General features: G+C 40.8%; 1 protein-coding gene across 3 annotated transcripts in view; it reads right to left on the bottom strand.

The window, feature by feature from the left end:
• Positions 1 to 20,937: 20,937 nt before the first annotated feature.
• The window catches only part of CHST15 (carbohydrate sulfotransferase 15), a 53,214-nt gene continuing 49,197 nt past the window's right edge, over positions 20,938 to 24,954 (bottom strand). For all 3 annotated transcript variants that reach the window (XM_042790465.1, XM_042790467.1, XM_032988687.2), the window contains one exon: positions 20,938 to 24,453. In XM_042790465.1, coding sequence (XP_042646399.1) covers positions 24,263 to 24,453 — 191 coding nt within the window. In that variant the 3' untranslated portion in view covers positions 20,938 to 24,262. The remainder of the gene's footprint in view (positions 24,454 to 24,954) is intronic.

The raw sequence follows: 24,954 nt of genomic DNA, 5'->3' as shown, positions 1-24,954 counted from the left end.
AACTTCTGATTATTAAAAGTATCCTAAGCTCACCAGCTTGGAGACCCAGCATACTCCAGGGACTCTCTAGCATCAGCCAGCGTGAAAAAAAAAGTAGCAACTGTTGTCAAAGTGGCACAGGTTTTGCAATGTGCAGGAAATATTCCTTTATGTCCACTGTCAACCTTGTGCTGCTGTGGTTGCTGCTATCAGCCAGCTGTGCCATGCCATGCCTCGATGACCCTTGCCTCTCCCATGCCATGGGACCAGGGCGCTGATCTGAGATCTATTTCACCACATGCACTCAAAGCAATTCTCAGACTTAACGGCATGTTCAGTTTTCACCCCCTAAGTGTAACAAAGCTACAAGGATAAAGCTGAGAAGGTTGTCCCACCACTTGTCCAACCATGGGAATTCCGTGGAAATGGCAATGATGGAGGGGGAGGCCGTGTGTGCTGCTGACATCATTTGCATTGACTGATGCTTCGATGTGGTTTGGGAGAAACGCTGTGATCTTGCTGAAACATGTGGCATGAAAGTGGGAATATGTGAGGCAATTAGCGGCCTTCATCTCAATGAATAAGGGTTAGGCGAAGTATTACCCTTTCTTCCTCCATTTTCTTCTTTATTCTATCTTCTGGTTAAAATGTTTTAATTATGGAAGTCAGGACATTTTCCCAATGGGTGAATAAGGAAAATTAGTAAATCTGAGGTTCAGAAACAGAGGAAAAAATCACTGGGTGATGATTTGCAACTGCCTTTTCCAAGGGTGCTGTGTTTGAACAGCAATCTACTGCTTTCTCTGGCAAAGAAAATCATCTGAGTACATGGTGGCAAAGCCTGCTATTGAAAAAGGATTAGTGAGATGCCAACTTTAATCTACCATCTGTAAAGCATTCAGTCTTTTTTGAAAAAAAAAAAAAAAAAAAAAAAATCAATGAATGTGGTTTGAATGCAGACGGATGAAAACAAAACCTTGCCAACTTAGACTTTTTGCCAGGTGAGAAAGTGAGAAACCTTCATGTCTTCAGTCTGGTCATTGTTCTTTAGCCTGGGTGACCTATTGTCTCAATTGTGGGTTTTTTTCAGAAACATCAAAATAAAGTTCTTTTTGACTGTCTGTACTTTATATTCTAATAAAAGTACTTTACTGGAATGATAAACTGTTAGAACACTGTCTCAGGCCATAGCCCATGCAGCCCACAAGGACATAGTTGCCTTTACAGGCACTGAGCCAATCTTAAAAAAGAGAGAAAACTGAATATATTTTAATGGGAATGTCAATTTTTAATAAAAATCATATCTTAATTGAAAAAAAGATTATTCAAATGATTCTATTTTCAGCTAATCATAGAATATCTAAGGCGTCTTTAAAAATTACAGGATATTGATAGAATATTAAAAGGCTGATATTCACTGGTTTTGTAAATTACTTTTTAAAAAGACTGTAGAAAATTATTATGTAACAAAAGGTTTTCTCCCTAGTTTAAAAAGAGATTAAGCCAGGGAGTTATCATGGATTGACTACCATAGTCACCTTCCCTGAGAAAAGTTTATTCAGTGTTTGGCTGCTTTTTCATTCTTTGTCTGACTTCAGTCTCACAAAACAAAAACACAAATTTGAGGGACATTGTTTGGGACCAGGACAAGAAAAATAAATGCAAGGGTGTTTTCTGATCTGCTCCAGTTACAAATGAAATTGATTGTTCTCTTTTTTTTATTACTGTGTCTGGACAATTTTGACTTTTTTGGGAAAATACCAAGCCAGAAATATTCAAAATGTTCCCAAGACACAACAGAATAATTGAAGTTGAGTTGTCCTATTTATTGTTCTCTTGGAACTGGACTTTTCTGGCTGATTTGTCTTTTCTTCTTTACCGTCACTACTAAGTGGTGAAAGATACATCTGAAATGTGTATAGCAGATCCCAAAGAGCGTGTGGATTTAAATACTGGGAGGAGAGAGGGTTTAAAGGCAAAATTATCACAAATCCTAGAAAAATGTCACCAGTACATTTGTGACAGATATCTAGACTTCTCAGAAAAGGTAGATACATTTTGTTTGCAAATATGACTAAAATCAAACACTGTTGGTGTGGAAGCGGCAACACAAAGAATTTGTTTAGTCTTTATTTATTCACCCCCAGGACAGATTCAAGGGAAGGAACATTAATGGAAGCCTTTCTTTCTCTTCTTAAAAAACTCTGTTCATATTTTAGGAGGTAAAACCATTGCGGTTTCACCACACAATATGTCCAACAAAAACAGATTTCTTAGGTTAGAAAATGTATTTTGTTTACCCTTGTGTGCTCAGGGTAAGGATTACCCTAGATTTCTGTTGCACTTTCTGCTATACAGACTGGTCTCCTGTGGCTTACTGGGGAATATGTTTTCTGAAATAAAAAGCTATTTCTTTAAACAATCTGTGACACGACTTTCATCCAGCTGACAAAACAAAAGAGTGAACATTTTCAGTAGTATGTAGGAGCAGGTTTGGGGGCTTCTGTTTACATGCAAGAATTACTCGAGGCAATGAATCAAGTCACTGACATCCAGTTTTGTCAGGACCCTGCAATCTCTTTCTTTGTATAATAATATTTACTCTCAAAGCACCCCCAACTACAGCCTCAAAATGTCAGTGTAATAGATAAATTTCCTGTACAAGTTACAACAGATACTTCCTTTTTTTCCTGTACCATGAGGCTGTGGTTTCTACTTCATATTCCTTTCCTTAGTTCTCGTCCTACATTCATTTTTCTCCAGTGCAACTTCCATAAAGTTATTCTTCATATCTATCAGTATGAATAAATGCACATTTGGAGACAGAAATACTTTTACAAATCTCAAACCCCACTTGTTTATTATATTTAAATAAGAACAGATTTTTCCAAATTTGCAACCATGTCTTGGTAATAACCCACAGTGCATTAATAAAATATATCTTGTTGCTTACAGTCACTGTATACTTTCCAGAGGTTGTTCCAGTAACAGAAGCACATTCAGATATGTTCTCTAAGTGAAGTAAAGAAAAACAAACAAGATCAGCCCAGCAGTCATTTCAGTGGCATTCCTCAATCTGTATGGATTCAAATCTTGACTGTTGTTGGTTCCTCTGGTCCAGCTGAGGAAATGCACTCTGTGCCTTTGTGAAGGTTTGCTGAGAAGCGAGCAATGTAGTACCCACAGAGATGAGGTTTTGTGGACCCAAGGTGATGACCTACCCCAAAACCTTCCTCTGCTTGACCCCTGCACTCATCACCCTGTGGTCCTCAGCAGAAGACGCCACTGTCTATAGAGGAACAAGTCCATGGTGTTACTCAGCATCCTTCATTCTCCTTGTGCTGGGGACAAGGACGTGGGTCACCAAGTACGTGGGACATACAACAGTTTGGTGGCTCACCTCCCAAGTTACCAGACCCTTGTGCCATAACTGCTGTGTGGTACATGACACAGGTGACATGTACTGAATTTTGTTAGTACTGCAGTCAGTGACACGTCCCATTCAATTATTTAGATAGGGCTTTCATTTGAAGATATGAAAAATTAATCCAATTTCCTAATTACTGAAAAAAATATTATTAACCTTAAATATTAATAAAAATTTACATAAACAAGTGCTATATTGAGTGCAGGCAACCTAGGAAAAGTCATTATGCATTATGTTGCAACCAAGAAAATATACTCAATTTTATAAATGGTAGAGCGTTTGTTGTTATTACTATTATTATTGTTATCGCTGAAGGAAAGAGGGAACAAAAAGAAGAAAAGATCCTAATGTATTTCTTAATGTTCTAATGAGTCTTGAGTCACAGTTTTTTTCTTCTCAGGTTAGAGCATTAATAAGAGGGTAATTTTGTAATTGGCTGCGCGTCAGAAATATAATCTTTATCCTATTTTTCAGACCAATTAACAGTTATAAGACTGTGATTATGTTATGTGCTAATCCACAGTAACTATTGCAGGAATTCCCAGAGAAAATATCCTCAAAACCCCACTGTTCTATTTAACTAACTTAGAATGATACAGCCAAGAAATCATATACCCAAAACTCAGGCCATTGTGGTTATAGTTCTTGGCCTGAACAGTAGAAGACCTCAAGTACTCTATTTACAGATATTTGTGATTTTGTGGTGATTTAAATAAACAATTTCTCAGCAATAAGGACTCGGTCTGTAACACTGTCAGGCATTAAGCAGAATGAGATCAGATACTGAAAGTATTTTTCATTGAAAAAGAGATCTCAATTCAGATTTTAGACCTGATTTTTCCATTTTTTTTTTTTTTTAATATATCAAACAGTTGTTTATTGTTCGGGTAATACCATGGAAATCGGTGGAACTGGTCCTATATTCAACAGGAACACAAACTCCTGTTTCTGTGCTTGTTTTCAGATGTAAAATGCCAGCTCTGCAAAGAGTAGATCCACAGAAGACCATTTTGAAGAGGATCTTGACAAACAGTTCAACCACGAACCAGGACAGAGAGACAAGAGATTTCAGAATGATGTGTGGAAATGTCATTTCTTCCAGTCCTTTTTTTTTAATATTTGTACTCTTCCTTTAATTTTTAAATCAAACTTTGAAAATCTGAATCCAACATCTGACTTTATTCCCTTTACTTTTCCTGCAAGTCAAGGTTTAGAAGTGTATATGGTATGTCATATGGAAACATATACAGAAATATATATGGTGAGATGATATGTACCAGTACAAAATGAAAAATACATATAATGTAATTGATTATGGAAAATGGTGTCAGAAGGTGAGGGGAAGTTGCAACAAGAGGTTGGGATACATAAAGAGCGAGAGGAAAGAAGGGCAAGAGCACAGTGAGCTGTATTATTTTCTTCAGGTATGAGAACATTCCCAGACATTGATTACTAAATGGCATAAATCTGTGGAAGTACATTGATATCAGCTCAGCAATGTCAACATAGATAAATAAGTATTCACCTCTCAGACTCTCAGCAAGTCACTCACCAGCTCCACCATCCTTTGGGAAATTGCCTTAAGGGGCTGGGAATGGGCCTGTGACAGCAGCAAGGGGTGATAAAAGTTAAGGTTTGAGGTTTAATGGGTTTAAGCTCCCTGGCCAGTGCTTTAATGGGTTTAAGGTCCCTGATCAGTGCTGAGAAAGCACTTTGCAGGCTTTCATTTTGGTAATCTGGGGCGTTGGAAAGTTATTTTTAAAGTCTGAGGAAAATCTAGCCTATCATTTCAGGATGGCATGCTACAGCCACCTTTGCAGCTTGGAGAAAATTACCTCACTGAGAGCTTCAACCACAGCACAGGGAGATTTTCCTTAGTGGCATCAGCTGGTGTTGGCAAGTCCCCTGCTCATGCTGAGAGAGGTGAAGAGCTTGCATAATTTGGAGTGAGACAAAATACAAAGAAGAGACCAGCTGCAGGCTCTGGACCCATCCTGTGCTGTGTAGCAAACCCTGAGCAGCAGTGAAGTAATTTGATTTATGTATTTGTTCCACTTTCTCTATCAATGGTGTCCAACGCAACATGACAGCAAGTGAAATTATGACGGTGTCTTCCTGTACATTTCACGTCACCTGTACAACTAGTTCTCAACTACTATTTTACAAAATTTGTACCTGATTTTTTTTTTTTTTTTTTTTTTTTTAACTATTAGGGTCAGCCTCATTCACCTACCATAAACTTAGCAGAAATTAAAAAGTTCTTGATATAATGAGCCAGAATAATATCATATTTTATAAAGACTGTTCCAGTCTTGACATCCACAAAATGATAGTAACTGGGCAAGTGCTGGCTTTTTACTAGAAACCATAATAAATATAGTAAATGAAAACATGTGATGCTAATTGGTTCAAGACCTGCTTTATTTTCTTGTGTTGGCAGTTCCTCCTCCTTTAGATCAGCATAGCTTTGGTATTTCCCAACAGTCTCAGGTGTTAGAACAAAAAATGCATTTTTATTTATATAGGGTTTGTCATGGTAAAAGCATGGTAAAAACATTAGCTTTAAGGTCAAAACCAAAATCTCCTGTGAAAATAGATGAATACAAATGCTTGATTACTAGGAACACTACCTGTCAAGTAACCAACTCACCTGTAGCAATAATGAGGCCAATCCATGGACGTGTGTTCACTGTGTAGGCTTCCAATGTTTGCCTTGACCCTGGAAGAGGGCTGGAGGTCAGCCAGACACCCAAGAGCAATGCACATCCAACACTTGAAGGAGCCAGCCCATGAAGAACAACACTGCACACACTGTGGCACTGATGAAAGATTTTATTACAAGTCGCCTGGTAATTAATATTTTCTTTAGCGGTCCATCAGCTAAACTGATTTAATTTGTAAGAGTCTCAAATTTCTTTTAAAAAGAAGTTCATTTCTAGCCCACATGGCTGGGAAGGCAAACATGAAAATGAAATAAGAAACCCGTGGATAACAGGGAAATTCAAACTTCAGAAAAATCCCAAATGCTTTAATTAATTTCACATTTTGTGGGACTGGAGTCACATTTTTCAATACATAGGATTAGCAGCAGTTCACATGCAATATATAATATTTTTTTTCTTTTAATTAAGCCTAAATTAAGTGAAAGTATGGGATTTCTTATGTGACCAAATGTTTTTTAGGGATTTTCTGTTTTCTCGCAGATAAACTGTGGTCCAAGGATGCAGATTCCCAACCGTATCCAGGAGCACACAGCAAAGCTGGCGGCTATCAAAGGGCTGAAGCAGTACCTTTACAGAATGAGATGTCCTACTGATGTTGAAACACAGGTTTTGTAAAAGTTAAGATATTTTCCTGGATTTTCACACAAAACCAGAGGTGGTATATGATAGTAAAGACTGCTAGGAGCTGAAGATTAGTAAGAGACATTAGCCTTGTACTTGATAATGTCAATAAAAGCCATTATTTTGGATGGATGAATAGAATCAGTCTAGTATCAGCAGTCCCAAGTTAACTTGCAAAGACATTTTTTAATTTGGACCTCTGTGCAGTCTGCTTAGTATCAGCAAAATAATTCACATTTGCTTCATCTAGTTAAAATTCTAGTTAGATTTTCTTCCACAAGCAATGGATTAAACTGCATTTCCTATGAATCACTTATCATGGAGATATAGTATGATAAATTGCCCTTGAAAATAAAAATGAATGTCTCTTATTAATGGTTATACTACCCAAAAAAGAACAGATTCAGAACTTGACTCTTTCTTAGGTGAAAAGGCACAGCATTCAGTAGATGAAAAACAGGGCTTTTAGAGGAGAAAGTTGAACTGATAAATATCTCAAGATGCAGAACCTGTACAGTTGTGGTGGAAGTTCTCCCCTCTTTTCCACTCGGAAGACCCAGAAGTTGGCATGGTAGCTTCAGCTAGTTCACACACAGAGGTCATTTGCAGACCTATTGCTGTTGCAATTTGACATCCGAAAAATACTTGGGTGGTATAAAAATTAGGTATAACTCCTCCCACTAATGACTAGTATATTGAAGATGAGAGGCACAGTTAAAATTATGAAAAAATATTAAAATTTGAGACAAAAAAAAAAAAAAATGTAGTTTAAATTATTGTAGACAAAATTCCAGAAATAAGCAGAGAGGAACAGATAGAAAATGAACTTCCAGTGTGACTGTAAAAAATATTGGCTTCAAATACTTTTAACCAGCAAGCTGACAAATTCAGCAAAACAGTTGGAAAACATTTGGATGCTCATTCTCTCAGACATTTCTAATACTTTAAGAAAGGGAGGAGGGGATTTTAGCAGCTGAAAATATAATTCAGTATTTAGAGCTGTGGTATGAGGTTTAGTAAAGAAGAGGAACCATTATAATGACCTTACCATTAGAATGATTCTGTTCATATTGCTGTCAAATGGAGAAAATACTAGATTTGTTGGTATATCATGCTCTATTATCCAGAATTTTACAAGAGAGGAGCTCCCACACAAAAGTGATTCAATTCAATAATTTTTAATCTACCATTGAAAAAGGGAGGAGGGGAGGCTTTACTTAGCTTCATCTTCCAGCCCTAAGTGCCAAGACCTTCAGCTGTGGTATATCTATGTCAGCTGAGCTGAATCTCAAGATCAGAAAATGGGGGTGGGGCTTTGTTTGCCATGATTATAGCACCACCCAAATAACTAACGTGCCAAGACCATGCTGGCATAGGCATGCTGCTGAGATGCAGAAACTCCAGCAGGAAATTTATGAAAATTGTCCGCTAGCTTCAGGCTAGAGAATGGGATATTTTTTTATTCCCTCATCTATATTGGTTAACTCAAAATATTTTGTATCTTAAAAAAGCCTTTGGTCACAGGTAGTCATGGCTGATAGTTGCCTCTGTTAAGACGTTTTTTTATTTGGCCATAGAACACTGGACTACTGGAAGTGTTCTGACTCCATGCTAGATGTATAATTTATCCCACGCACCAGGATGAGCTATGGACAGACTACGGGAAGGGGAAGGAGGCCATGGGGTGCCTGACCCTCCCCAAGGCACAGATTGTGCTCTGGCTACAGGACCAGTTACCAGCCCTGAAGAGAGAAAGACCCAGGTAAGAAAATAATACATTTGTCCAGGTACTGCCTGTTTCTGTCTTCTTATCCTCCGGCCAATGTTTGACCAGGCAGAGCTGCCTGCTGGGAGCCATGTTCAGGAGAAAGGTTGAAGTGCTCCACGCTTTCCATCAGAAAGCTCTTTTTACTCTCTGTTGGATCTGTTTGCAGCTTAAATCTACTCCACCCATGGGAAACACAGTTCTATATCCTGCTTGGGACCTCTTGGTCCTCCTCAGCACCTACATGTCTTTGAAAATCCTGGTCAAAGACTCAGAGTCAAAAAAAAAAAAAAAAAAAAAAAAAATTAACAATGGGCCTTGGGTTTCTCAATCATAAATAACTGCGGTTTTGTTCTGATGAGCCAGACTGGGCCAGGGGTTTCTTAATCTCTCCTCACTCCACACAGCACCCCAACAAATTTGAAGAGCTTAAACTGCCAAAGGATACAGACCATTGCTGGCACTGAACAATCACAAACTACGTGCAAGGTAATGGGTATGCAATGCACACGAATCTCATTCTCATAAAGACATGATATTACTGTTGACTTAAATGATGATGGGTTAATTCCTGCCAAGGTACTGTAAGTAACACTCCATCCACTCATGCTATGTAGAATTCTTCTGTAAAGAAACCTGAGACTGCAGCTGGCCACCAGGCATCTTCAGGGAAATGTTAACACATTTCTACTGCGATGGGTATGGCATTCAGCCTCTTGTCAGCCAAGGTATCCCACTGCCCATGTTTGATTTACAGGCTCCTAACAGAGGTGACCCAAACGGGTGCTACAACTCAGCTTCAAGTTCTGAAGCAAAAAGGATCCATTTGCAGAACCTATGACCACAGAAGGATCCACTCTGAGCCTGTGAACACCGTTGATCACAGTTCCCTAAGCACAGAGGCAAGCAGCAGGCATGCATTTGGCAGCCACCCTCCATTTTAGGGAGGGCTTTTGTAAGGGAGATGAGGTCAATATTTAGCAGATGGTTTTATTTTTTTACATCTCAGCAGCCCTTTCTTGTCTTTACTTGTATTTGTCACAGGGGTTCTGTTTGTGGTTCAAGGATTGCACCCAAGGTGTAGTGGTGGATTACAACCAGCTCTGACCGTTCTGCTCATTGAACAAATGACAACTGGCAGCCTTTGCAGTGTTTCCATTTCGTAAGCATTTACTGCTGTGTCTCTCTGTGATGAAACACATGTCAGCTCCCAGCAGTGTAGGACCACCTGGAGCACATTAGCATCAGAGTGATTTAACAATCTGATCAGAATTTTTCCAAATGACAAGTGGCATGTGGAGGAAGCAGGACATGGATACCTCACCCAGCCTTTCCAATAAAGCACACTTCCAAGCATTTCTCTGATTTTTAGCACTCAACAACTTCCAAGATCACTAAGAAGCTGTGTCGGGTACAGTATATCAGAGGCTCTGAAAAATGCCAGGAACTGCAATGTGCTGCCAGAAGAGAAATCATACCTGTCAAATACTATGAGACCTGAGCCAAAAAGGGGAGCAGCCTCTCACTGATAGATGCTAAGAATGGGTTACTCAAAGCAGTCAAGGAGCTTGTTCTTCTAAAACAAAAACATTTTTTTCCAGAAAAGATTGCATAGGAATGAATGCAGCACTTTAAAGACTCTAGAATACTTTAACAATACCAGCCCAAAGTTATCTTATTCTTTCCTTAAAGGCTTGAAATACATCTTTTAGTTTTGGAAAATGACTTTTTGTATAGGTAGTCTGGAAAAAAATCAGCACAAATAGTAATTTTTGCTTTGTTTTATTTTTCAGGTAAAGGAAAAGCATGTTATTTTCACTAGAGAGGCAGATGATAAGTACAAAGAGATCAAACCTTCTTTTAGCATTACAGTGTTATGACTGATAACAATCTTGTCTTTACTATATAAGAACTTCTTCATGCCAATTAAAAGAAGTCCTGGAACAACAAAAATTTCCTTCACTAGTTTTCTTTAATGAAATGCTGGAAGGAACCACTTGGGTCATCAAGCTCCATCCCATGCAATGCATGATAGCCATATCAATGGACGCTTAGTTCAGAAGTGTCCCTAAAACCCCATCTGAGGTGACCTACGCTCCACAGATTACACCACCTATTCCAGCAACACATTCAGGACCTCAACTCAAAGGCTGTGTTATAAAGTACCCCAGGGAGAGAAAAAGAACAATGTAGGAAATGCCCAGTTACTCCACTTCCCTGCAAGAGCAATAGTATTGCTGTTGCATAAAATTCCCAAACGTGCATGAATTTCTGTATATTTTAAGTAAATTCCTGAGTTCTTCTTTCTTCCTTTATTCTTTTTCCCTGGACGACCAATTTGTGATATTCCAGTCTTTTCTCATTTATGCATGTGGAAATGCCTTGTTTATAAAACACCAAGATCCCAAGGCCATCTAAAATTTTGATGAGACATGTTCTCCCAGGGGTGAGAAGACTCAACATTTCACCTGAAAGTGCTTCTTCTGTTAAAACTAGGCCACTTCAGCCTACCGATTCACATGGCCGAGACAGCAACCCACGCTTTCTGTTTGGATTTGCTGGCTGGTAAGAACAAGTTTCATCTGTTTGCTCAGGACCTGTTGAGCTGTGACCTTCCCTCGGCACACGGTGGGACCACCACAGGGAAACACCTCCCACAGATTGGAATTTCTGTTCCCACAAAGCGCCAGGTACCTGCAGGCCAAGGGAGTGGGCTTCGTGCCATCCCACCCTCACACATCAGTAGAGAAGAAAGAAAGTCTCTTTTCACCAAAAGAAATACCCAGAGGAGATCCGGGTCAGAGCTTTGGAGAGCTTCCCAGGAGCTTCTGTTGTTCTCTCCATGGATGATTTTGACACTGCCTCACCGTCTCCTGCTGTCCCCATGAAGCCACCCCGTATACCCTGTGGTGCACATCTGGGGTTTATCTCCAAGAGGGATGTGCATGCTGATGGGAAGCAATGCAGCAGCACCATCTCTTACCCAACACAGGACTTGTACATCTCTAACAGCCTGGCTGACAATCATGGAGTACTGTAGCTCCTGCTCCTTAATCCTTGGAAACCCGCCCTCGGGTTCTGCCTGCTGGGTTTTACCGACCTGTGCTCAGAAAGGGCAGGGGAGGATTTTATTCCCTTCAGTGGATTGCCAGTAGAATTATTTCCTAAACAATAATTACAGGGCCAAAAAGTTACGTCTCCACAAAGTGCATCCCAGCATACATAAATATATTAGAGGGCAGAAACAAACTCTGCCGATCCCATCACTTCACTACTTAATGCTTGTGTCTATAGCGGTGGCATACAGAGGAATCTTTTTTTTCCCTTATTTTTCTGTGACTGTATTGCATCTTTTCCTTTTTTACTGCAAAGTCTGAAATATTATTTTGTGTAGCCTTTATTTTCAGATAGGAACTTTGAATGGTTGCAGTTGAAATGCCATCTTGTTATTTTGACTGATTTTTTTGTTTAATCCTTAGCCAGTAAGAAAACCTTTGAAGGAACAGAACTACGCCTCTCTACAAGTTGATCTGGACACACAGTAATCAGAGGCAGGTAGCAGATGAATGTACTGAAGCAGAAATCACAGATTTGCTGCTAGGTCCCTGACAGTTCCGGATAGATACTCAGCTCAGGTTTTGGCTTCAGCTTTGCTTGCTTTGCCCTTGCTCCAAAGAGAGGAGTAACAGTGTGAGGACATTGCTCCATTAAGTCCTGATTAATACTGGCCTCAGACCAAGCAACAAAATCCTTACTGCAGGGGCTGACAGCCAGCCAGCCAAGTTGATGTTTTGTCTGCACAGAGCCCTGTTCCAAAGCATTTCCACAGCTCACTGCTGCTGGAAACCTTCTTGTTCTTCTCTCCTTCCTCAGCAGGTTTCCAGGCTGGGACCATCAGATCAAGAACCAGCTCACATTTAGGCTAGGGAGGGGGATGGTTGATGTGGAGCCCCTCAGCTCCGCTCAGCCCTCACTGTACCCAGGTCCCACTTCTCTCTCCACCAGTGGGGGTGGTGGGTGACAAGCATTTAACTGGAACAGCACACGCCAATGGAGAGGAAAAAATCAGCTCAAGGTGCATAAATCTCAGCTGTGGCTGCACGGGGGCAGCAAAATATGGTTATGGTCCCAGATGGGATCGAGTGGTGGTGTGCTCTGTGTCTGCCGCTTCTCGTAAGAGTGCCTTGAAACCCAACCGCCCATTCCACGAGTGGCAGAGCGCCTGCAAGTGTAAAAGCACGACAAGTAGCGGGCGCTTTGAGGAAATGACGCCAGACAAATGGATTTTCCCTTCGCTGAGGAAAAAAGTGCAGCAAAGCAACTGTTTGGATTAGACAATCAGGCTGAAAGTAACGCCTCTTCTCTTGTTTCCATTCCTCACCGAGGAGTACGGTGCCCGCTGCTAGGTGGTTTTTGGTTCCCTTAGGCTGACTTACACGCTTCACGAAGGCAAAGATTTCCCACATGCAAACCAGATCGCTGCAGTGCTTCAGCTCCACAAGCAATACACTGTGCAGGGGTGGGTCTCACTTAATTTTCACGTTGGAATATCCTGAAAATAATTCTTTTCCCAAATACATTCAGTAAATCATAAAAACACGAGTGTAGATGCTGGAAGTAAGTGTTGCTGCCCCTTACAGTCCTATTCAAATTAACTTTAAGCATGTGAAATGATTTTTAAACTTCAATGAACATGTACATTATAGGAATCTAAGTTTACTATTGTGACTCACTCAGAGATGATTTTCTTGTGTAATATTCTCTGGGCTTGCATCTCAATATATACATTTTCCTTATTGTAAACACAGAGTAACTTGGAAAGACTGTAATTCAGGGGCGAAAAAAAAATATTTATACTTTAATATCCTTTCTGATGTGTTACAGAGTGCAGGAAAACACTTTGCATCAAAACATGCTTTGAGGTAGCAAATCCAGGTCTGTGTCCAGACATCTAGCCTGGCTCTCTTGCAGCCATGTGGCACTGTCAAAAGTGTTCACGCTCACCTTTGGGCTTAGTAATCTTGGGTTTATGTTTAAAGACAATTTACACTTTATTAAGGGGATAGCAATTATACTGATTTCTTCAAGAGGCATCTTGAAGAAAAGCACAATGCAAGTATTTGCATCAGCCTAACCTGCAAACCTGAGCCTGTGCTATTTGTGTTACTTCTGCTTCAAGGATAACCAGGAACAAGTTCAGCTTATTCTGGGGACTTGTGTGAGCTCCAGAGCAGAAAATCTGCAGCATGTGTCTAGAAATTAGTCACTCTGGGGAAAAGTAGGACAAACATGTTAGGAAAATCAGGCCTGAATGGGGCTAAATAAAAAATTGGTATTTCTTCATGGTAAGACTGAAAATATGTTGTAAAATCCTCTAGTAACACCATGGCAATTGGAAGGCCTCTTGAAAGACTGCATAATGTGATGCCAAAAGCTCCTGTATCTATGTTAATATTGCAATCTATGTTAACATTGCAAAGATGTCACAAAGGAAACTTGAGGTAACTGCACTGGTAAGAGATGCTGTTAATCATAACACTAACTCTGCTATCTAAAAGCCTGGAACTTGGTATTTGCTGTGGAAATGGAAACCATTTCAGAGTTTTGTGTAATTTATAGATTTCTGGTCTTCTGAACTATTAATACAAAAAAATCCCCTCTTTTTTGCTATAGTCTCAGTGAGATAGCAGACATCTATTTTTGAAATGTAGTGAGGATCTACTTTAATTGTTTATCAAGAGAGAGGAGAGGGGATGGCTACAGAGGACAAGCATGCAATATTATACTTCTTGAACAATGTTCATCTTTCAAAGTACAGAAAATTATAAAAAAAAACCATTATTTTCTTGGTTCTTGGCTTTACAGACAACTAGTTTCTAGCTACCTTCACAGAGCTTTGTGAAAAGCTCCATGTATTAAAAAAACCTCAGAATATTGTTCAAACTATTTATTCTAATCCATCATATTTCTCATATTCCCCTTTGCCTTGTTCTTTTAAAGCAACCAGTTAAGCAAATATCAGGATGATTCCTTGCAGCAGAGGAATTTCTCCTCAAGCCTGCGCACAAGTCCTGCCAACCTCTCTAAGACAGTCCTTCACTCTTCCCACCAGGAGCTACGTGTGGTCTCCTGCCCATCCACAGGCTTGGTTTCCTAAGTAACCTTCTATTTTTCTTCCAGTGCCAGGTTACCTCATGAGACAAGGAACTTCTGGTGATCTTTTCCTCTCAAGGAGAGTATTAGTTTAGGTCTAATGTCAAGCCAACATGGCTGGTTTGCCTCCTGGTGTTTGCCAGGCGAGGTGATCCGAGGTTCATCCTGTTGGAGGCTTCCTCGACGTCTGACAGGGGTCTGGGGACTCCATGATCATTAAAATATTCTGAGTCGCGGGGAAGGGCTTTAGCTACAAGATCATATTCCTTTCCTTTAGGTCTGATGACTACAACCACGAGCTGGGTATTTTATTGTCTAGGGCAAATCCTTGACCCAGCATTCTTGAAAGCAAAGAAAATGTGGACAATGGAGAATATGCAACTCTTCAAAAAAGTAGTCCTAAGAGTAGCAACAGATTTTTAAACACCCACAGCTGAGGGCACTTCAGATTTTAGAGATTTACAGTCTAAAATTTCTTAGATACCTGCCAAGACAACACCCTACAGTGAAGGCTTCTTGATAGTTTGCTTCTTTTACAGCTGGAGGACCAAATCACTCTGGCACAAGCCATAGTTTCTCTAAAATAAATCAACTTACCCACGCCCCTGCTAGGGCTGCGCTTAGAACCTTTCATCTCTCTCTGTCCCAACTTCTCCAGTTCTATAGCACGTCAGTTCCTGAACTCCAGTGTTAAAATTCCCAATTTTCTGGCTCTGCTGTTAATTTCAGCAAATCCTGCCTCCTGCAGTGCTGGACACATACAGCTTCTGCCTCCTGAAGTTTTATCATGCTAGTACACTTATGCTAGTCCAAGTGCTTTGAACCTTCTTGCTTCCAAAGCTCAGGATTTTGATTGCTTGCTGAATTGTTGTGTTTCAAATACCTGCCTTAGCTCATGATGGGCTGCCTTCAGTTCCCCAGCCTTTAATTACACAGCAACAGGTACCTACTAGAGTGTTCATTAAGTAATTTACTCTTTTGTAGCACATAGAAAGAAAAACTATTGAAAACCAGCTTAATGTAAGTGTATAAATTCAGTACTTCTCAAAGACAGTATTACAAAAGCTTAGCCACGGTTAGGACAGGACTGCTCTGCAGCACCACCTGCTGAAATGAAATACACTTTGTCATCCAGTTTCAGAAAGGCTTATGTTCACACTTGAATCAGGCCAGACATCTTGCACACTTAGCTTTGGGTTGAGAAAAAATGTTCCAATATTCACCCCTAGGCCATATGACACAGCACTGTCAAGGACTGACTCATATCTGCCAGTTCAGAAGGTGTTATTTCAATATAGGGTGGGGTTTTTCAGTCTAAGACACTTTTTTTTCATGTTTTGATAGTACTACTGAAGCAAAAGATGCTTCAACACCACTCGGCTTGGTATTATCACTGTGAGGCAACACAGAACTTAGCAAGTATTTTTTAAAGATATAATAAACACTGACGTGACTGCTTAGTGTCCAAGTATCAGAGAAGGATTTTTCAGTGGGGGTGAATCGTTTATGTGTCCTTTTCCTGATATATACAGGATAACTAAATAATGTGCTGGAATAATAAACGCAAAGAAGTTGGGCTTATGTTTGCCTGTTGCAATAAGGAAGTTGGATTTTCTTTTGGTACCTAATCCATATTAGGTGCACTGAGGTTTGAGAAGGGATTTGTATTCAACAGCATGGATCAGAGTGAGTTTGAAGGTGTGGGGCTATCCCAGTCCAGTAGGCTCATGCAGGAGAGAGAAGGGGGATTCATGATGCCAGTGACTACGTGAATAACATCAGTGTCATGCTGCGTGTAAATTGTACTGCCAGGCATGTTTTGGTCCTTTTGCCTAATTCTCCCAGTGCTCGTTGTCTTACGCTGAGTTATGTCGAATTACGATATGTGTGAGTTATGTTGAGTTACGTATGAGTTATGTTATGTTGAGCTACATTAGGTATGAGTTATGTTGAGTTACATATGAGTTATACTGAGTTATGTTATGTGTGAGCTATGTTGAGTTACTTATGAGTTATACTGAGTTGAGTTATGTACACATCTGTGTTACTCAGCATGAGAACCGCTTTCCCTCCACCCTTCAGTGTGATTCTGGGGAACTCTCTGATAAAAGATTTTTGTGAGCAGACCTCTCCCAGGCTGCGAGCCCCGGGGTGCAGGCTTTTCCCACCTGGTTTCAGCCACTGTCAGAGGTGTCCCTCCTTCTTTTGCTACCTCCCAGGTGTCCTCCTCTGTGGCAACGCTGCCAGAATTGGAATCTGTGGCAATGCAGGAGCTGGGTCTGCCCATTGCTCTCCAGCCCTTCCAGCTGCAGCTGAATTTCCAGATATGCCCTGCCCTCTTGTGGTATGCTGCTGGCCTAATCACGCCTCGTTTCTTGCTGGTCCTACACCTCTGGAAAATAAATGCCTGGTGACTCCACAAAGCTGCAGCTGGAAGGGATGGGGTGGCAATGTGCAAACACGCGGCAGGCAGCTGGGTTTTGGCAAGCGCTGTGCTGCACCCCACTTCTATGCTCCTGCCCCACATCGCCTCCATCAGCAGCGTCACGCCCCACAACCTAAAATCACCAATGTGGTTTGCCACAGACAGAACCAAAAATAAAAGGCATATTACAGTTTCGCCATCTGTTACACACCTCCTAGAGTCCTGCCCTTGGAGAGGTCTTCTCATCCAGAGCCTGCAGGCAGGGATAGGGGATACCTGAGAAATTTCCTAATGTCAGCCCTTTCAGCTCTAAGTGCAGCATTTGGCCTCTCTTTCAGACTCTTAATGCAGACAAGTAGTTCCTGTTTTAATTTTTGACCTTCCCCTTCAATAATTGTTCTAGTCCCTTTAATACAGTTTGCTCCTTCCCAAGGGTAAATGAAGGGTTGGACTCTTGAGCGAGCTGGGCAGAGGGAGGTGAGGAACCCACATTTCTGCGCATCCTGTCCCCGTTCCTCCTGACTGACGTTAGACCTCCCAGTGCAACGCGCAACGAAAACCAAGCCTGTGGTGGGCTCAGCCTATACCTTTCCAGACAAGCCAACAGTTTCCCCAAGTTATATCATTACTTTCCTTTCCTAAGCATTTTCAGGTGGTCAGGAAAAAAATCCATCTTTTCATCTGACAGTCATACATGTCTTTCTGCTTATTTCTCTGTCTGATTTATTCTATTTTTTGGCTACCTTGCTTGGGTTTACTTTCTTCCTTGCAACTTTGCCCAGTGGATTTGTCTCACCACTCCAGGATTTCATTTGACCCAACTGTAGGATTTCTTTTATTTTCCCCCTTCCTCCATCCCTTTCTGTAGCTTTGTATTGCAGCCTTGGCCTCCTCACCCTGCTGTAGGGCCACACTGCCCTGCTCGTATCAAAAGACAGCAATTTTCATTGCTTTCTGATTTCAGCATACTAAAGGAGGACTTAACGTGTAGACCCAAGTAACCACCCAGGTAATTGGGGCCACCCGAGGCAGGACAGCACAGAGGGCAACCCTTTGCTTCTTCCAGGCCTGGGATAGCTTGGCTGGAGATATCCGAGTGTATTTCTGTTTAGATGAGTATTTAACAGCAGCGTCACTGGTCCCTGAGTGGGGAGTTGGTAATCACTCTTCTCATAGAAGACATGAGAAAGCAACAGTCACTTAAATTAAGTCAATTCAGGCCCAGAGTAATACATATAAATAAATATACACACACTGTGTGTCACCATGAGGGCTGAGCTGGGAAGACAGAAAAGCTGGGAATTATCTAAATTATACTGTGCTCTTGTCTGACTTACAGAGGTGTTCAACAAGTCTATAAAAAAAAACAAACAAACAACAAAACAAAACAAAAAAACACTGAAGTTTTAGAGACTAGTTTTTTCTACAAACAATTTTTTCAAAATTTCACCATCGAAGAAAATCCATCTTGGTTGGCTAAACTGGGAGCAGCCACTGATGAATGATGTCTCACTACATGAGTGATGCAGACAGCCCCAAATCTTTGGTCTCTGAGAAATCCAACATATTCAACAATCAGGATGCACTGGCTTTAGTTTTGTCAAAAGCTAAACCCCAAATTATTTGCAAGTTATCTGTGGCTGAGGCCTCTGTAGACTAAAATAAAATTCTGGGAGCTGCTCTGAGGCTGTTCTTCCACTGCAGCGCTCTGAGTACCAGCACAAGCCTTCCCTTTCCTAATTTCCATTCATTAGCCAAGGAAGAGATGATTCTGTGAGAGTATGAGGCATACCCAGACTGCAGAAAGAACTATGAATTATTCTGCCCCCGCTTTTGATAGTAAATTACAGTGCTGTGTTTTCCTTGGGGAAGATGTCCTGTGCAGCAGCTTTGCAGTGCCAACACTGCCATGCAGTAAGTTATTACCCCAGCAGCTGCTACTTCAGTAACTAAACAGCAGTTTTAAAGCTCTTAGCATTGTCTTTTCAGGATTTTTCCTCTAGATCTTCCATGCCTGATCCCCACAGACAAATGAGTGAGCGGGTGGGGAGGCAGGGAATGGGGAGCTTTACAGTGTGTGGGATCCTGCCACTGGGTTGGGGGTTCAAACTGAAGATGAAAGGTATGACTCTTCTGTGGGGAGGGAGCTGGGTACCAGCTACACTCACATCATCCGTTGGGGTTTGTTTCTCCAGGGACTGGAGCTGATGAACCAGTCACATCATGGGCTTGGAACTTCTCACTCCTGTGAGCATCAGAGGAGTCAAAATGCAGTCAGCGTGATACAGAGGTACGCGTAAATCTTACCCCCCCTCCCTGCAGTTATCATTGCAGAAAAGCACATTTAGGAGGGTGATACCAGGAGAAGGCAGATGGACACCCAGGGAGCCCAGTGTCCCCAGTGCCCCTGTGCCCTGGCACAGCTGGGGGGTGCGAGCATCCCCCGCCCCTGCCCACCCATCTGTGGAGGCACCAACACACCTAAACCTGGTTGAAGGGGCAGCTTTTACACCAAGCAAACGGTTGCTCAGAAATGACGAGGGTGAGGGACATAAAGTGTGTCTTTCCTCTCAAATGTGATACATTGATAACTGTTCGTGTCTCTTCCAAACCCTATTTTCTGCTAATTGTGGCTTAATATGTACACAGCAGGCCTCTAATTTTCAATGGCAGCTTTCAGCCTGGCAGTCCATTAAGCCCCTGCCACGCTGGCAATCATTTTAAGGGCCTTTCTATTGATTGAGGCAGCTGGCAGAGTTTTCACGGAAGCTGTGACTTAAAAGCCAGGGTCCCCAGCAGGACACTGCTGAAATCAGTGGAGGTGAGCATCTCCCTGGCCTCAGCTGCTGATGACATCTTTCCCTTGATGCAAGCAGAGAGCTGGTACGGGCAGAAGTGTGGACCAAAGCCCTTAGAGGCATGTCTGCAAACTGGGATTCCCAGGTCACCACCTGAAAGCAGTTGGCAGCTGCTCTGAGCTGGCTGCTTATTAATAACTAAAAGTTCTACTAGAATAACACGACCCAACAAATTCCCTTGGTGCAGAGGCAAGTGTTTCATGATGGCCTGTGCTGGTGCTGTGGGGTACTGCAGTGCACGCAGGACCCCACGGCAGCTCCCCAGGGGGGACCACAAGGATGAGGTTGTGGCAAGGTGGGGGTCGGTCTCTTTTCCCAGGTAACAAGCGATAGGATGAGAGGAAATGGCCTCAAGTTGCACAAGGGGAGATTTTGATTGGATATTAGGAAAAAATTCTTCACTGAAAGGGTTGTCAAGCACTGGAACAGGCTGCCCAGGGAAGTGGTGGAGTCACCATCACTGGGGTTAATTTAAAGGTGTGTAGATGTGGTGCTTAGGGACATGGTTTAGTGGTGGCCTTGGCAGTGTTAGGTTAATGGTTGGACTTGATCTTAAAGGTGTTTTCCAACCTATACAGATAGAACCGTATAGTTCAATGATGCTGGGGCTGTGTGGAGTCAGTTCTTCTCTGTAGGGTCCCCAACTCCTGGGATGAACTGGAAATTATATTCCTGTGGGCATTTGAAGAGAAGTGGAAATTATTTTTTTTCTTTTTGCACCTGCTTTTTCTATTTTTCAATGTAGAAAAAAATGCATGCGTGTCCACGGCACAAAGCATTGCCCGGGTTGACCACAAGATGGTACTACAACACAAGGATGTTTTGTTAGAAACGCTGCTCATAAAATGCCTCATTTAACATGCTTGTGTTAGGGGTATCTAGCTGGAGTAACTTTTTGTGACACTGTTGTGCCTTGTCTTTAGTTTGGCTTAGTTGGAAGATGGATTATTTTCTTGGCAGAAAGATATATTCAGAACTGGGACAACTTCACTGTTTATCTTCAGTTTATTAAGCTGAAGCATACAAGCCTGTGCACTGGACTCAACAGATAACAACATACCATTTTCCATGTCAACCAGTGCCTGTTTTTCTTAGCAGGAGATCCTTTGTTTTTACTGTGCTTCTTCCAGCCAGCTGAGATGCTTGGCCCAAACACGCAAGGTCTTACAGAAAACACATTTCACATTCTTCTGCAGTAGCAGTGAGAACATTTGGAAATTACTCTTTCCTCAGTGCCTTTGCATTCAGGAAAGCTTCGTGTTTGCCTGATTACTTTTGTTCAGCAGAGATAAGAGTAAAACCACAGTACAAGACACACATTTTCTGAGGTCTTCGCAAAGAGCCACTGCTACACCTTGGCAAACATGAAAATATATTGTCTTGATAGTAAGTCCAATTTCTTAGCAAATTACTGTTTTGGGGGTGTAGGTCAGCTCAATGCTACAGTGAATAACAACGATATTGAGTTCTTTCACAGCTAGAATTGTCAACAGAAAGGTAAAGGGAGCTGGAAGAACTTGAGGTGAGCCTTACCCTATGTAAAGATTTGCTGTAAGGCTGGAGTGAAGCCACTGAACGGCAGTGGTACACTGCTGGGTCTGACACCCAGCACTGTCACATCACTCAAGAAAATCAAATGCTATTTTATTTCATTCTGAGTCACCTGACCAATACTATTTTTACAGGCTGGACTAGGGATCAACATCCTTACCTCCAACACACTACTTTTTGATAGTTAGTCATGCCACAACCCAACAGGATAAGGTTGCAATGTGTTAAATCAAGAGATGATATTTTGGAGTTCATGAAAGAGATGAAGACATAAAAGCAGCCTCATTGGAGACTTCACTTTCAGAAGGACCACAGGCTCCTAACAGATCATCTATAGCTGTAGCCCCTTCTCTCAACTATCTGCTCTCTGTTGATCTTCTCCACGCTTGGACACATGTGGTCACCACTGTTCACCATTGTAAAGTGAACCTTCAACTTCTCTCCTTCCTCTAAGAACTAGGCAAAACCTTGATTTAGCAGGGTGCTGGGGATGATTCATCCTAAAGCAGAAATTTTGACAATTAAACGTTTTGATCTAGATTATATACATAGGCAGAGGGCAGAGAGAATCTCCCCAACCACTGGTGGACTGCATGAATCTGCAGGCAGAAATTAGAGTTCAGCACCATATGTCAGCGTGGCACAAACTAGTGTGTGAGAATTGTTCATGGAATTAATGCTCACGCTAAAAGATAATGCAGATTCATTGGCTTTTAGGGCTGGTAAGATCATGGTGGTAACTGACAACTAAATGGAAGTATCTGACCATGGCAGATGAGGTTAGCAAACATTCTGTATAGTTATCCTGACCACACAGTGTTGACTCTAATTCAGAGCTCAGCTGGCAGAAATCTTTAGTGTAAATAAACTGTTGACTGAAAAATTTACATATGCAAAGAGTGCTGAATTCATTCTGATTTTCTGATTTATGCTGCCATGATGCTTTTTTTTTGTACTGCTAAAACAGACCATTCTCACTTCTCTAACCATTTTTGGTCTGTAAGCATTTCTGAACTAGAACTAATCTGTTCTGGTTGTCTAGGACTGCTTCCCTAAATTACTTATTTTAGGCTTTCCAAACACCAGACTGAATCCTTTTTAAACAGTGCATTACCAGTTGGCAAAGGACCTAGAAATGGATTTTTCTTACCAAAAAATCTCATATGTCATCAATCATAGCCATGTGTGAAATGCTCAGGATTCATGAAGTTTTCAGCATTAATTCTCAATTTAGAAACACAGGAGGTGAATAACTTGTCCCTATGGAGGAGGATGGTGAACAGTTACCCTTAGTATTTGTAAATCCGTCAGTAAGGTGTATTGTGGGGTTGACCATAAAGGTTGAAAGGGCACATGAAGCCAATTAGAGATGATTCTTTGGGCTTTTGATACATCTTAGCTAGACACCAACTTCATTTGACCCACTCAACATGCATTCAGGGAAGAAACAATCAATTCAGCCCTTCAAAGGAAATCATCAACAGGGAGCATTTTCATTTGTCTCTTAAAAAAGTCCCGAGCTTAGGCAGACTGTGCTGGCCAGTTCCACCTGTGGGAAGACTGCAGCTGACAGTGACCCTAACCAGAGCATCTGAAATCAAATATTGAATTACTGAACGTTTATATAAAATTTACGGCCATTCTAGTCAAATAAAACACTTTTGGTTGGTCCAAAGTTTTTCCATAAGTTTCAAAATATTTTTTTCTCAAGGCTGCATATTGCAACCTCTTTAACTAGATGTAGACATCTTTCATGAAGAGAGAAACACATAGGGTACAACTAATTCATTAGGTAACACCACATCCTTTTGATGAGGATGCAAGATACTGTGCATCCTGTCCATTTATGTATTTAATAACAAGATTTCATACCGATTTTAAAATGCGTATTTCTTTGCAATGGAGAAGAGTAATTGTGTAAAACCTAACAGAAAACTCCATAAAAGCTCTCCACAGTGAGCACTGGAATTGACATCAAGCCCATTAGTGGTTTCCTGGGAAAATGTGTGAGTGATATGAATAAATGATACGCATTTGTATTTACATGAACAAAATATGGAAGACAATGGATTTGTTATACTAAACACTAAATCAGTCCTGTTGTTTAGATTTCAGTCATCCATTCTTACCTGGAATATAAAATTTTCTTTTACAAGAACTGTGGCTAGGAAAATCCATTTATCTTGAAGATATAAATTAGACTTGGAAATTTATGTAAATGCAATTATCCTTCAGCTTTGTTTCAGAATTAAGGAAACCTAAAAATCTTAGTGTGAGTGAAGACCATTTGTGAATATGCTGACAAAGAGAAACAAAATTTTATGTTGAATTCAATTAAAGATTTTAATGACTAAATGACATTGATAGTTTGAAAAAGTGAATGAATAACATATATTGAAAATGAGATTATAAGCGTAAGTGTAGGAAACTGATGCTAATTCTGTGTTGCAGCATCTTAGAGAAGGTTAAACTTCAACATCCCCATGGAGAGTGTAAGACATCATCTTTGTACTAATGCTTTTCCACTCTACACTTTTGCCTGGGTAAAAGAAGTTGTGATAAACTGATAAGATGCTTTACATTCTCAGAAGGAAAATGTGGTATAACTGTCATGAAGTGTGCTGACTGAAGGTGAGAGTCTCAGCTCATCAATTGGCTTCTCTTTGGGATGGGAAAAATGTAAATATCCACGCACAAAAATAGAATTTAAAAAAATAAAAACTCCTTTAAGCACTGTATTTGTGGCACTAAATTTACATATTATGTCCTCTTCCATAAAAAAGCATCATCAAAAAGAACTTGTGCCAGTTTTGTATTAAAAGGCCTATAGAAATCTCTTAAAATTGCCTTTGTTGTTGGTAGCATAGGTCCCAGACTTCTGTCTTCGGGTCGTCTAGTGTTCGATGCAGGACTCTTTGTAATCAGAGCTTCTTGTTTCTCACTTAGAGGTCCTGTGGAAAAATAGGATATTGTCTTAAAATATTTCATCCAAAATGTCCACGTTAAAGAAGACAAATGACTAAATCAGAAGATTTGCCAGAGGAAGACAAATGGAATTTGTGTTAGCAGAGATGATATTTCAGAATATTGAATACAGGCTTAGATTAGTAAAATAAATCACTGTTACTAAATATGGAAACAATGTGTTTTCCTTTCATGTCAATTAATCATCTCTACAACAAGTAGCATAAATCATTTCTGGAGGAAAAAAAATTGTTTTCAGAAAGCCACTATGACATCGAATATAACTTCTTGTCCATTTTGGAGTTGCAATTATTTTCTGCTGTTATTTCATTTTATGATGTCTAATACCTGGTAGAAACTCCACAGGCCTCACTCACATAAGCCCTTTTTTTGTTTGTTTTGGAGACTGTCAGTAGGATCAAAGTGCTATACAGCTATAGTGGTGTCCCTCTCACAGGGATAAATGTAAGCCCTTGACAATGTACTTC

This window comes from Tyto alba, unplaced genomic scaffold, assembly GCF_018691265.1.
Source record: "Tyto alba isolate M040663 unplaced genomic scaffold, T.alba_DEE_v4.0 Super-Scaffold_1, whole genome shotgun sequence".
Classification (NCBI taxonomy): Eukaryota; Metazoa; Chordata; class Aves; order Strigiformes; family Tytonidae; genus Tyto; species Tyto alba.
Note: the sequence above shows the minus strand (reverse complement) of the source record. Positions and strands in the feature narration are given on the sequence as shown.